This window comes from Actinia tenebrosa, unplaced genomic scaffold (genome assembly GCF_029948245.1).
Source record: "Actinia tenebrosa isolate PJP-AT-01 unplaced genomic scaffold, QUT_ActTen_1.0 PGA_scaffold0__85_contigs__length_37466705, whole genome shotgun sequence".
NCBI lineage: Eukaryota > Metazoa > Cnidaria > Anthozoa > Actiniaria > Actiniidae > Actinia > Actinia tenebrosa.
Window position 1 is genome coordinate 3,799,872 of NW_028292569.1, and position 13,138 is coordinate 3,813,009.

Below are 13,138 nucleotides of genomic sequence, written 5' to 3' on the forward strand. Positions count from 1 at the left end.
GTACATTAGGTGTGAAGGCGAGAGTGATGGTAAAGCCGAGCAGACCCTTTTGTAGACAAATTCTCATGTTTTTTAAGTCTTAATTAATTGTCTCAATAAGTTCAAAACATTGAGTGAAAATTCCCAAGAAATTTCGTTCAATTTATTTCTAACACCTGAGTTTCTTTTATATTTCTCAATCTCATAGTCTTCGTTTGCAATAGACGTCATAGCCGCCATGTTGGAAGAATTTGACAAAAGATTTTTCAATGAATTCTTTTGTTATATCTTCCAACATGGCGGATATCCCTTTTGTTATTGTGCTCTCTTGGGATTGATTGCAAACCAAGAACTGATCCAGTGTAAAGCCGGAGTGCATGGTATGAAACATTCACAATTTACTACTGGTAAAACCGGGCGGTAAAAAGATACTTTGAGAGTCGTCCACAATTATGTATCATGTTCTTTTTTTCTTTTAACTCAAACTGTATGAGTGAATATCTATGTAATTAAACTTAAGCTTTTATTAATCATGTTTTCAGTGGAAATAAAATTGAACTGATTGAATTGAGCAGATTGTCCTTATGAAAAATCATTCCTTCTTAACCCCGTACAAATGATATCGTCGTACTCTATGTCATTACACTTATTTACTTTGTATTCACAATTTTCTATTAATCATGTTCAGTGGAAATTGAATTGAATTGACTATCTAAAGGATTCATGCAATCATTTTTAGGATATCACTTCCTTATTCAACCAATGTTGTTTATGAGTTAAAAACGAGCCATTTCCTAGTCTGACGCCTTATCGCGAGATTTTATCTCAAAAGGGTGCTCGTACGTGTTATTGGCCGAGATATTGCTCATCATTTTAAAGTAATAATTACTCACAGCATGATTTATTACTGAATACAGTTGCTATTTAGGACATTATTATGACTTAGCTATCACAGTGACTCTTATCAATATTTTTTAAATGCAAAGCTAACAAAATGGACATACAAAAGAAATGCCACAAATTCCAATGAGAAAAAAGTACTATTTCTTTTCTATTTTCATGTTCTTTTTGAGAAGGGTTCATTCAAGGGTCTTCGATAAAATAAATACTATAATAATTTAATTTGCCAAACGACACAAAAATTTCAGTTGTTAATTTGAAGACAATTCTGTCAAATTCTCAGTTAAATATTTCTGCTGTTTCACAGTAATTCAGGCAGTATAAGTTGATTGTTCCGATTTCACGAAAAAAGTAACATCTGTTTCTAGTATGGAAAACCCGCCAATCACCTACAAGAACAAGTTGCCTGCTAATTGATGTTAACAGCAAATAAACTCTTTGTGGTAAAGCGAAGCATGTTCGTGCTTTACGTATTCTTCAACAAGGCGACAGACTCACTTGACAATAAACTCTATGGAATAATCGAATTAAACCATCACGTAAATAAGACCGGGATTCAACCGCATATTTCTCTGGTAGCTTGTTGAAAAACTGACCGAAGCTTTCTCTTATTTTCAATCGTTTGTCAAGAGAAGTGAGTATATTATTAGCGCAATTAACTGCGAATTTTTGATTGTTATAAACGCATTTTGCTTAGTTTTGAGGATTATATTCTCGATAATTGTCGAGAATAAAATTGATGAACATAGGGAAATGATCCTAAGAAAAAATTCAGTTAAAATACTTCATAACTAATTTTGTAAATAGTTGCTGAAAATTTGAAATGGTTTTATTCAGTAAATACATAAATTCTTTTTTCTAAGCATAGCAAAACGTAGTATTTTTTCCGATGAATACTTAATAGCTAACCCAACACACTCAATCAATTCATCGCCTTTTTTTCGAGACGAAATATATAGTATTTTTTCATACATTGTTTTCATTTCAGATCTGTGCAAAGAACAGTCACTTCAAATCAATATTTTTTTGTTTCTGATATGTTTTCATCCTTCTGGGGCAAATAATTATTTGTGTGGTTAAGACGTTTTTGTCTTCCTTTTAATTTTTAGATAAGAGTTTACGTCTTCGCCGCGAGCATAGCTAAAAATCGTATTTTGTCAACAATTTTCTACAACAGGAATGATAAATACTACTGCAGTTCAAACAATCGCCTTCTTTGATTTTGTTGATGACATAATACTACGTCATCACAAACCTGATTACGTCATGATTATAGACGATTATATATTAAAGAGCTATGCAAATAGATTTTATCAAGATCTAGATTTTATCAAGATCTAGATCTGCTATATTTAGTAGTTCGAGGTGTTAATCTATAATTACAACCATATTCATTCCTCCCCCGTTAGACTTTGATAATTTTTCTATTAAAAGGGATTCCCTGTTGTAACTAATCTATAGATTTCCTTTTTAGTTCACAAGCCTGAGCGAATCTGATGCCTTGGTAAAGATGTCCACTACCTACACTCTTTTCTTCGTTGACTTCAATACTTCAAAAGATTTTTTACGGGATATCAAATTTCCGAGTCGGAGTCAGTTCGAGATCCATGTGTTTCACCGAAAAGATACGAAGTATAACGAAATGATTTCGGCAATACCATCGACATTTTACGAAGATGGACGACCGGTCGCCGTGAGACACTCGTCTCTTACGAACTATCCGAACGCTGTCGAAGATGCCCTCGTCCACTCGACGAGTTCGTACGACTTTTCAAGATTCAAGAAACCGGAAGTATATTTGGTTTCCGGCGAGAATCGACGCTACGAAGAATTAGCGAAGATCTTACGACGGAAGAATCGGGTGTCGGCGTGGATGGTGGATGGCAAGCGAACGAGCCTACTAGACTGGTTAGACACTGCACTTGTTTGTAAAACATGTAGAATTATATTCAATTCTGCAAAAGAAGGAGTTCGACATTTTGACGATATACATATGAAATGAAAACAGGCCTGAATGGAACGTTTCGGGGAACGACATTCTGCGCATGCCCCGTGAAAAAGCGCGGGAATCGTTCGGTTGCTTGTGCTTGCTCGTACCAACGAAAACAACAGACAAGGAGTCTTAATAATAACTGGATAATTTTATACGTAATACATTTTTTTTGCTTGCATCGTTGTCGATGTTTTTGATGATGATGATGATGCTTACGATGCAGATTGGTGGCAGCTTTGGTCAGTTTTGCATTCTGCTGACCAATTAGCCTCGCTTGTAGATGATAACTATATGAAAACGAAAGAATGTCAAGTTTCACCGCAGTCTTAACAAGCAGCCATTGAAAACTTTATGGAGTCCATCACGCCTTGCCGTCTTGTGTTATCGTCTGTTCATTACTTATAAATCTATCTATAACAATGTATATGATTATCCTATTCTTGCAGTGCGTGTTACGTCATAGCCGCCATGTTGGTTGACGGTATTAGCCTCTCTTGTTAGTTTAACCAACATGGCAGCTGTCTCATGGTTGTTTATATCTCAATGGATTTTGAAGCATGAGTTGCTTACCAAGAAAATTGGAAAAACTAGAAAATGGCAATGACATATATCTTTTATACGAACGTGTCCTTTAAACGGTGCATCGGAGAAGGCCTGAAGCAAGTAAATACGACAATGTATAGATCTTTAATGATCAACAGTAATTTTTTCTTAACTTACATTATTGATCTACACAAAACTGGATCCATCCTCCGAATCCCAGGGGTAAAATTCTGTCCCTCGTTTCTTGCTGACTTCTCCAGCCGGTAAAGTGTTTAATTTTGACTTTGATGAAATTATTTGTATTTAAACAGTACTAACCGGATATAGAACATATATGTTTACCTTATCGGAAAAAAAGTATTCATAAATGTATATAACTAATTATCTTTAGCTCTCTAGTTGTAAGCGGGATTTAGCATACTGCTTAAGGAAGCTAGGGTAGAGTGAAGGCAACCCGTGAAACAAAAAATACTAGTCAACGTGTAATATTCAAATAGACACAAAAGAAAACAATGGAATTAGGGTCTCTTAAAGTGTATTAGAAAACTCATTAATAATTCATGAAGAAAACACAATAGAAATCATGACCATGAAGGTGATTTTATATCTGATAAAGATTCGTCTTCATTTGCATAAACTTTAACTTGGATTTTCTCTATCAAACTTGGTTCATTTCGTAAAAAAATCGGTACACAATGAGAACAAACATCATAAGTTTTCTAAGCCGTTCAATAATCTCGCAGATCGTGGTTTATCGGGTCTAAAACCACTCGGCTGCGCCTCGTGTTTTATACCCGATAAAACACTCCTGCTCGTTTATTAAACATTACTTAGTCTAATATCTAACGGGTTTAATTTAATGACTTCACTCTAAGATGAAAAGTACTTGCCAACTACTTGATCCTAGTACATGAAGATTACTGCAACTGCTTTTTATGATGATCTTTCGCGTCTGCGAGCCGTAGTGAAACCTGAAAAATGTTTTCCGCTTGGAAAAAGAGTGGGTCAAATAAAACCCAGTACATGTGTGAAACTCGAGTATGAAGTATAAAGATTGGTTTTTCTTTAGTCATGCATTTTTTTTGTTTTGCACCAATCCGTTAATCATTCATGGTTCTGACTCAGACCATTCTTCGTTTGCACGTTACGTCATCGCGGCCATGTTGGTACCATTTAACAAAAGATTTCTTATTAGCATCCATTGTTAACGGTACCACAATGACCGCCATGTTTTTGTCTTTTAACTCTCTCTTGGGAATGCTTGCAACCCATCAATTAGCAAAGAAATCACAGCTACAGCAGTTTTCCAGCCTACAAACACAGTATCTATCTTAATGAGTATTAGTTGGGATCTTTCTTGGTGCTGCAAGGCACCTGAAGTATGCATAAAGACAAAAAAACAATAGGCGCCCAAGGATAATGATTTTGGAGCTAAACAATATCCTGCAAAACAAAAACCTTAACTCAGGATACAATAAAGCTTGCTGCACCAAGGAAGGCCCGGTTACGAGGCACTTGTCTTTTATTTAGTTGTGCAGTCGGGCAAGTAGTCTATCCTGATTGGGTGTCTTCACACCCAAGTAAAACTCCAGTTCAAACAAAAAGAAGTTACTTCATCTTGATTTGTACAATAAGACTTAAATTGATAGTGAGCCTGAAAAGTAAGTTTTAAAAAGTGAATTAATATTTGAAGAATAATCCTTTCTCTCCAATTTATAAGCCAATATAACTAGCCTCAATTAATACACACACTGTTGCAAGAAGCAATTATCCCACGTACAGACTCATTTGCACAAGGTTAGCCTCGTATCAGTGTCTAATTACTCGCAAATACCAACAGAAAAGTAAAGAATGCACAACTTCAACAATACAAACATTTTGAAGCTCGACGGACCTTGACTGCAACACGTGAATATTCTGCACAAACTCGAGGCTAACCCTGTGCAAATGAGTTTGTAATCAAGAAACACAGCGGTAATTTGGAACTCGAAAAGGGTCTATTGATGGTTTTTACAGCCACCATGTTCGTATGAAATTAACAAAAGACTCATCGTTAATCTCCTCTGTTATATCATCCAACATGGCCGCCGTGTCTTTTGTTATTTCATTCTCTTGGGAATGGTTGAAAAGCAGCAATTGTAATGCTTACCTTCGCCATTTCGCAAGGCATTCGTAAACCACCTTCAATTTGTTGAGTTTCTGTTGATTTAAACAAAAGATAAACTTCGATGAAAAGACCTGTACTTGCTTTGGCTAAATTCCTTTTTTGGTTCGTGGTTTCACTTGCTTGCTAGTTTGTTAGTTGTTCGCCTCCTTATTTCCTTTCTTGCTTGTCATTGTTCGTTGTTGACTTACCTCCTTTTAACAAAGGGCACCTGATGTCACTTCTACGAGAGCACAAGTCTGACTTGATATCATTTACAACCAAAATATTGTTTTTGTATACCTCAATATGACAAGTAGTGGAGAACACGTCCAACTCTGCAAGCAATTTCAAAAAAAACACAGTCAAAAGTGGACGGAAGGACAGACAGACGGACGGTAGATGGGATGGATAGTTTGATGTATGGATGAGTTGTGGGTAGAGAGGTAAACTTTATTCAAACACGCTTGCCCCGTCAACTAAAGCTGATTTCCACAAGGGGCGTGTGGATAAATATTACAATGAAAAGCTAATACTATTTTATATTCTAATCAATAATAATACAAAAATTGAAATAAAAATAAATAAATATAACTGTTAATAAAGCTACAATAATACATAGTAAAATAAGTAATAATTTAATTTATAAATACTAAGAGATAGATAGTGTGAGTGGCAATTTCAGATTTGAATATGGCCAGTGATTTGCAATTTCTTAAATTTTCTGGTAGGGAGTTTCAGATTTTTGCCCCATCATAAGAAAAACGTCTCTTACCAAAGTCTGTTTTGGGAAGAGGTAACTGCAAGTGAGGTACTAGAGCCCCTTAAGTCGTAATCTGTAACGTCTTGCTTTTTTTTGTAAATAGATCTACAAGACAGTCAGGGGCCATTCCAGGTGGATGATTTGATTGATGGATTGATGGATGAATAAATAGAGGGATGGATGGTGTATCGGTGGGAATGGCACGGATGAATGGATGGTACTTACTCGGCGTGAATCTAATTACCATTGTCTTTCTTTGTCTGCAATTATATCCCTTTGGAAAATAGGTGACTGAAATCGTAGGATCGAATTCATCTGAAATTACAAAGAAAGAAAAGTTTTTCCGTATACTTAGAGAAATGGGAGAAGCCCTTTATCAGCTAATTCTTCCCTGATCTGACACGAAAAGTTAAAAATAAGAGGAATAACAGATTATTCCAATTCGGGATTACAGACAGTTTTTTCCGAAAAAAAATGTTGTCTGATCTAGGCAAATACTTCTAACTCCATTTCAAATAAAGAAACCAAAAGCATAAGATAGGTAAGCTGAAGATATCATAATAACAGCAATACTTACCACCACAGTAAACTAGCGACTGGTTCTTGATATGAGGATAATTGAATATGTTTGGCAAAGGAAACGATCCTGCTTTGACCCCTGTTTCCCGCACTGATGCTACCAGTAAGAAGGCCATGATTAACAGCATCAACTGCTTCAATATACCATCAAATCTCATCTTCAATCTGACCGCTTACACCGCGAAAAGAAACTATGTTCAACTTTGAGGTGAGTTTTTAGACTATTTCTAAGCTATCGAGTAGCTTACTTTGTATTACTATAGTGGAATGCGGAATATATACGCTTAGCTAGTGCCGAAGTGATGACGTCACGAGCTGAAGACATTTAGGAATTTGGTGACATTATCAGAAACTGCATATAAAAATTTGTTTCAGCGTGAAATTTTAGATCGATAGAGCGAAAAAACAGCTGAGATATGGGTAATTTAATACAAAAATATGCCCATACATTTCCTTGTTTCGGATCTTGAGCTCTAGAGACCTTGGATCAAAAAAGGTATCGAAACCGTACTTTCGAAACACGACTTTACGCCTTAAAATCTTTGGAATAGTTCCATCATTCGAAAGATGTTTTTGACAATTCTGAAAGTAGTAATGCGGGGATATTCTTTGCTTTTCTTAGTAATAGATACATTATTTGTTTATCAGTTTCCGGCGGGTTTACTGACCTAGTTTTTGTTTTCTGTATCTAATACTATTGCTGGTGCGTCTAGTTTTAGTGAAAAACAACATACGATGATATAAAAAGAAAAAAAGTCAGGGCATTTTCTAAAACATAAACAAAAAACACCTTTTTGCTTTGTACGTCTTGGAGTTGTATATTTGAGTCCTCTGGGCTCTCCAGCCCCAAAATATTTCCGTTCCAGATAGTAGATGAAAATGAAAATATGACGTATCAAAAGAAAACTGCTTTGTTACAGTGCAGGGTATATATTTAATTAACTCGTGATGAATCGCAATATTCCGGACATCAGTTGCTGAATTTGATGTTCATCCGACAACCTCAGCTCAAGACGTCAGACTGATACTTGCAAGGTAAGATTCTATGCCAGATATTAATTACCCTATTGTTACTTTATTGTACAAGACAAGTTTACTAGTAGTTTTACAGCTTGGACGTCAGTAGCTCGATGGCCAACTAAACAGGAAATAAATAAGATCATAAGAGACGAATAATATGATGAAGTAGAGTCGGTCGATCGATATAAGGTTCACTGAAACGAACGGATAATTTTTGTAAATTAATCCAGACATAACCGGCAGGGAATTAAATTTTTGACACTATTTTTTGAAGCATTTTTTTTGTGAAGCCCGAAAAGTGCAAGTTGCAAAATTACGATATCGTTTCATTAGTTTCACGAAAAAAAAAGGAAGTTACTACTGTTTTATTTGTATAATCACTATCTAGCCTGGGTGAAAATGATTCAGTTTTTTTGTTTGAAATTCTGCGAGAAGTCTGATATGTCAAAAAAGCGAATGAAACAATACCCAGGATTCGTAAAGGTATGCTCAAAACCCCTAATTCGCATAATAATAATAATAATAATAATAATAATAATAATAATAATAATAATAATAATAATAAATAATATTTTATACAGCGCTAATTCCTTTAGTTCAACAGCGCTTTACAAACATTTTTAGAGACTCAAAGATGTTTTAAAATTTAACGCTATCCTAATGTTATGAGATATGACAATACATAAATATTCTGAAAAAACATGATTTTAAAAACATTAAAAAAATAAATGAAAAATAAATAAATAAAAAAGCAAATTATTTATCTATTTTTTTGAAACACTGATATAAACATACTCAACAATAATATTAAACATTTCACAACATATTGTAAGCATTCAAACTGCAAATATAAACTGATTTAAATTGATAAACTTTATTAAAAATATAAGATTTGAATTAATTAAGAAAAGCTTGTTTAAAAAGCCAGGTTTTTACTTCCCTTTTAAAAATTGAGATAGAAGTGCAAGCTCTTAAACTTGGAGGAAGAGAATTCCACAATTCAGGGGCAGCAAACTTGAATATTCCAATATTTCAAAGCATGGTTATTGTGTCATTGCACGTTTCAACTCCCTTATGGTTTCTGGTTCGATTTTTTTCTTCCAGGGATGACGTCAACCATATTTGATAGAGGGGTCCCCTCTATTAACTATCCGTTAACCTTTCGTGTCTTGAGGTACGCTATTGCGTTGTCATGGATACTTGTCCTGAACGGCGAACACGTGACTGGATCGTTTCCTCTGCCAAATCCAATCGAGTCCCCTCACATCAAAAACCAATCGCTTGTCAGCTGCCTAAGTAAGTCTACATGAATATGAAAGTATGACGATATGAACCATTCAAGATGAAGACACTTAAGCCATAAAAATCCGAATGAGCATTTACTACTGAAAACGCTCTGCAATTGTTTTCCTTCCTGTTTTCATTTTGCATTCTTTCATATCGTGCAGGTAAATATGACCCGACAATTATTATCAAGGCGCATCCAAGCAAAGTATCTTGTCAAGATCCAGTTTTCTTGACTGGCTCATTTGGTACTCCACGTAAGTATGTTATTCTTTCTCGTTTTTGAGGTTAAGAGTGTTTGCCTTTACGAGACTATTTTTTTGTTTTGTTTGTCAGCTGCTTCGCTGGTCGTTAGTTGGCTGGTTGATTAGTTCGATGATCATAGTTGGTTGGCTGGTCGGATGGCCAACAGCATGGTTGGTTAGTAGGTCGGTTGGTTGGTTTGGTGGTTGGTTGGTTGGTTGGTTGGTTGGTTAGTAGGTCGGTTGGTTGGTTTGGTGGTTGGTGGGTCAATTGGTTGTTTGGTTGGTTGGTTGGTTAGTAGGTCGGTTGGTTGGTTTGGTGGTTGGTTGGTTGGTTGGTTGGTTAGTAGGTCGGTTGGTTGGTTTGGAGGTTGGTGGGTCAATTGGTTGGTTGGTTGGTTGGTTTGGTGGTTTGGTTGGTTGGTTGGTTGGTTGGTTGGTTGGTTGGTTGGTTGGTTGGTGGGTTGGGTGGGTGGGTTGGTTGGTGGGTGGTTGGTTGGTGGGTTGGTTGGTTGGTGGGTTGGTTGGTTGGTGGGTTGGTGGTGGGTTGGTTGGTGGGTTGGTGGGTTGGTTGGTGGGTGGGTGGTTGGTTGGTGGGTTGGTGGGTTGGTGGGTTGGTTGGTTGGTGGGTTGGTTGGTTGGTTGGTTGGTGGGTTGGTTTGGTGGGTGGGTTGGTTGGTTGGTGGGTTGGTGGGTTGGTTGGTGGGTTGGTTGGTGGGTTGGTTGGTGGGTTGGTTGGTGGGTTGGTTGGTGGGTTGGTGGTGGGTTGGTTGGTTGGTGGGTTGGTTGGTGGGTTGGTTGGTTGTGGGTTGGTGGGTTCGTAGGTCGGTTGGTTGGTTGGTCGGTCGGTCGGTGGGTTGGTTGGTGGGTTGGTGGGTCGGTTGGTTGGTCGGTCGGTCGGTGGGTTGGTTTGGTGTTTGGTGGGTTCGTAGGTCGGTTGGTTGGTCGGTCGGTCGGTCGGTTGGTTGGTTTGGTGTTTGGTTGATTGATTGGTAGGTTGGTGGTTGGTTGGTCGACTTGCTCTTACTATATTTGATCAGTTATGTAAATGGTTTGTCGGTTTAGGTCGTTTTCACTTCTCTTTTCTTCAGTTTTCCCTGAACTAGACTAACCAACTAATCTCTATTTACCACAACATCTGATTCTTACCTCAGAGGAAGACGTGCTCTCTCTTGCCTGCTACGGAAAGGCGTACCTCAATAAAGAACTCTTGAATTATGACAACATCGCGAATGCCTGTGTCGATGTAAAAGAATTGAAATGTCCATTGTTGAAAGGCAGTGAGTAAAACATGCTTAGTTTTACTCAATAATTAATAGACTGAGTTTTAAGTTTTCCTATAGACACCTTGCATGTGACGTCAAAGCAGCTAGTTTTGGAGGAGGGGGGGGGGGGGGGGGAGGGATTTCAATCTCTAGAGAATTGGAATCTTAGTGCGTCCCCAAAATTGAGCGGCATTCTGACGTGCTGCAAGGGGCCTATTTGAGAACACATGTCATTCCCTTGAGTATTATTTCCTTTCTTGCTAAAACCGCATAACGTCGCAATACACGGTTCTTTGGCGTAATGTTTTCCCATTTCAGACTACGGTCTCTTGGGGAAGGCCTCCTCTTATAACAAAAAATGGCAAACGATCTAGCAAGTTTGCAGACCTTTGGTATAGTGGTGTAGACCCTGACCCAGTTGCACGAATAGTCCTGATCGGTTTAGTAACGCTCAACATAGGACAGGAAATCTGAAGAACTTTGGTTCTTAACTTATGTTTTAAGTCCCCGCTGGTCAATGAATTTTGATACATAGTGGAATGATCATGAAACTGATACTGCTATACTAAGTTCCTAAGCCCTTTACAAGTTGATGAGAATCAATCATAACTCGTCACTTAGCTTGCGCAAGTAAAAATTTGAATGTTCTTTTTAAGCGGGCCAACTGTGTTCCAGGACTCCAAACCAATCAAAAAACGCATATCCAACTATCCAATCAAAATGCTTAAAATACACATTAAGCCATCTGAGACTTGCAGTTTATAAATAGCTGCTGTCTGTTATTTTCTGTAGAACCTCTGAAATTCCACTTCAAGATTCGTATGCCATGTGTCATAAGCAAGGTAAGTAATAACTGAAATTACTTATTTTCCTACCTTGAAATTCTTCGAAAACTTATATTTTAACAAACTTAAGATTTCAAAGTTCTAAATCTGTTACAAGAAGAGATAACTAGCTAAAAACTAGTGTGAGCTGCGTCGGTGTTTCTAATGAAACAGTAATGATAAAAGGGTAAATCATACACCGTGAAAAGATGAAAAAAACTTACCGACGTTTTCTGACGCTAGTCCTTCGTCGGAGTACTCCGAGACGTCAGTAAGTTTTTCATCTTTTCACGGTGTATAATTTACCCTTTTATAATCACTAAATCTGTTACAACGTATAGTATCGAACATGCGACAATCTCATGCGCCTGTCATGGACTCGTTTCGTTAATTTGCGTGCCTTAAATCTGTACACAAAAACAAATTCTTTTTTCTATGATTGTTTTATTGATTGCAGGGCTACTACGAGCTGACGGGGTACTGTATGAATCAAAATGGCAATATGGTTGGTTGTTTGAAATGGCAGTTCCTATGGGAATGACGTAAAAAAATTTTATGATGTCATTACGGCGCTATAAAACTGGATAAGAAGCTGAATGGCTGTCTGTTCGGCAAACCTGCAACAGTAAACTAAAGCAAATAAAAAAGGCGTATTGACAGAGGGTCAGGGTCAGTTGATAACAGGATTGCCTCGTGCTACCCTGGGCGAGCTGAAACATGTATCCAACAACCCAGCTTAATTTAGGATATTCTACTAGATTAGAGTGTAAAGTTTCCTGTAATCTGATCATCTAAACTATCTCTTCTTAGTACATGCTTTTAATTACATTTGAAGTAAAACCTCTGAGAGTAAATAAACTCTTTATAATTATGTTGATATTTTCTTGAATCGAATTGCAGTTTTAAAACAGAATTGATATTGATGCTAATAAACAATAAATTGATGACATATACCCATGCCAGAAAAGGTACATTCAAGACTAGAGAGAGAGAGAGTTCATGCATGTCTTTATAGAATACGATGCAAATGCTGCCATTTCCTATGCTTTCTTGTCCTTGCCTAGTTCGCTGTCTTGTTCCATCGCGCGCAGACCTTTGTTCTTTATCTCTGCAGAGAACTTAGCACAGAAGACCATTTGTTTCGTCTGATCTTTCATCTCAATATCTACGACTAGTTTAATCGTTGGGTATTCAGGGCTCACAACGAGGGAAAGTACTATTTTTGTCTCCTGGGCATTCTTCACTGGGCACTTGGTAAGATTGCATAATGACCATGATTTCCAAGGCACTTTTACATCAGAGATGATCCCAAACGCTTGTATCACTGCCGATGAAAGGTCTTCCCTTGGAATAAACATTATCGTACACGTAGCATTCTCTCCCTTGTAAAAAGTACAGGGTTCAACTTTGCATGGTGATATATCGATACTTACGATCTTCCCTACTTTTGAGCCACAATCTGCGAAAGAGATGTTTTTTCCACTGACGCCGAGAAGCTGGCATGCGCCGGCCAAGAAAAAGAAAAGAGCACACAAAGACATCCCGCCTGGGCCGGCGCCTGGGTAAGTGGGATACAGTACAGTTTGTTATATTTTGGAACTCT

At 37.3% G+C, this 13,138-nt stretch overlaps 4 protein-coding genes across 4 annotated transcripts; 2 read left to right on the forward strand and 2 right to left on the reverse strand.

Annotated features, from left to right (window-relative positions):
• The first annotated feature begins 1,178 nt into the window (after positions 1-1,178).
• On the forward strand, positions 1,179-4,030 carry LOC148913277 (uncharacterized). Its single transcript, XM_089026375.1, has 2 exons — positions 1,179-1,513; positions 2,354-4,030. The coding sequence occupies exon 2, from the start codon at positions 2,390-2,392 to the stop codon at positions 2,879-2,881; it is 492 nt and encodes a 163-aa protein (XP_088882501.1). The 5' UTR covers positions 1,179-1,513; positions 2,354-2,389; the 3' UTR covers positions 2,882-4,030.
• On the reverse strand, positions 3,541-7,390 carry LOC116294089 (uncharacterized). The gene is made up of 5 exons (XM_031701620.2): positions 6,899-7,390; positions 6,547-6,636; positions 5,771-5,896; positions 5,565-5,614; positions 3,541-5,069 (listed from the first exon to the last, which is right to left on the reverse strand). The coding sequence occupies exons 1-5, from the start codon at positions 7,056-7,058 to the stop codon at positions 4,986-4,988; spliced, it is 510 nt and encodes a 169-aa protein (XP_031557480.1). The 5' UTR covers positions 7,059-7,390; the 3' UTR covers positions 3,541-4,985.
• Positions 7,391-7,779: 389 nt separating this feature from the next.
• On the forward strand, positions 7,780-12,406 carry LOC116294091 (uncharacterized). The gene is made up of 6 exons (XM_089026253.1): positions 7,780-7,935; positions 9,025-9,216; positions 9,369-9,461; positions 10,601-10,726; positions 11,504-11,553; positions 11,993-12,406. Exons 2-6 carry the CDS (start codon positions 9,027-9,029, stop codon positions 12,074-12,076), a joined length of 543 nt encoding a protein of 180 aa, XP_088882379.1. The 5' UTR covers positions 7,780-7,935; positions 9,025-9,026; the 3' UTR covers positions 12,077-12,406.
• Positions 12,407-12,575: 169 nt separating this feature from the next.
• LOC116294092 (NPC intracellular cholesterol transporter 2-like) lies at positions 12,576-13,076 on the reverse strand. The gene has a single exon (XM_031701622.2). The coding sequence runs from the start codon at positions 13,074-13,076 to the stop codon at positions 12,576-12,578; it is 501 nt and encodes a 166-aa protein (XP_031557482.1).
• Between the last annotated feature and the right edge of the window lie 62 nt (positions 13,077-13,138).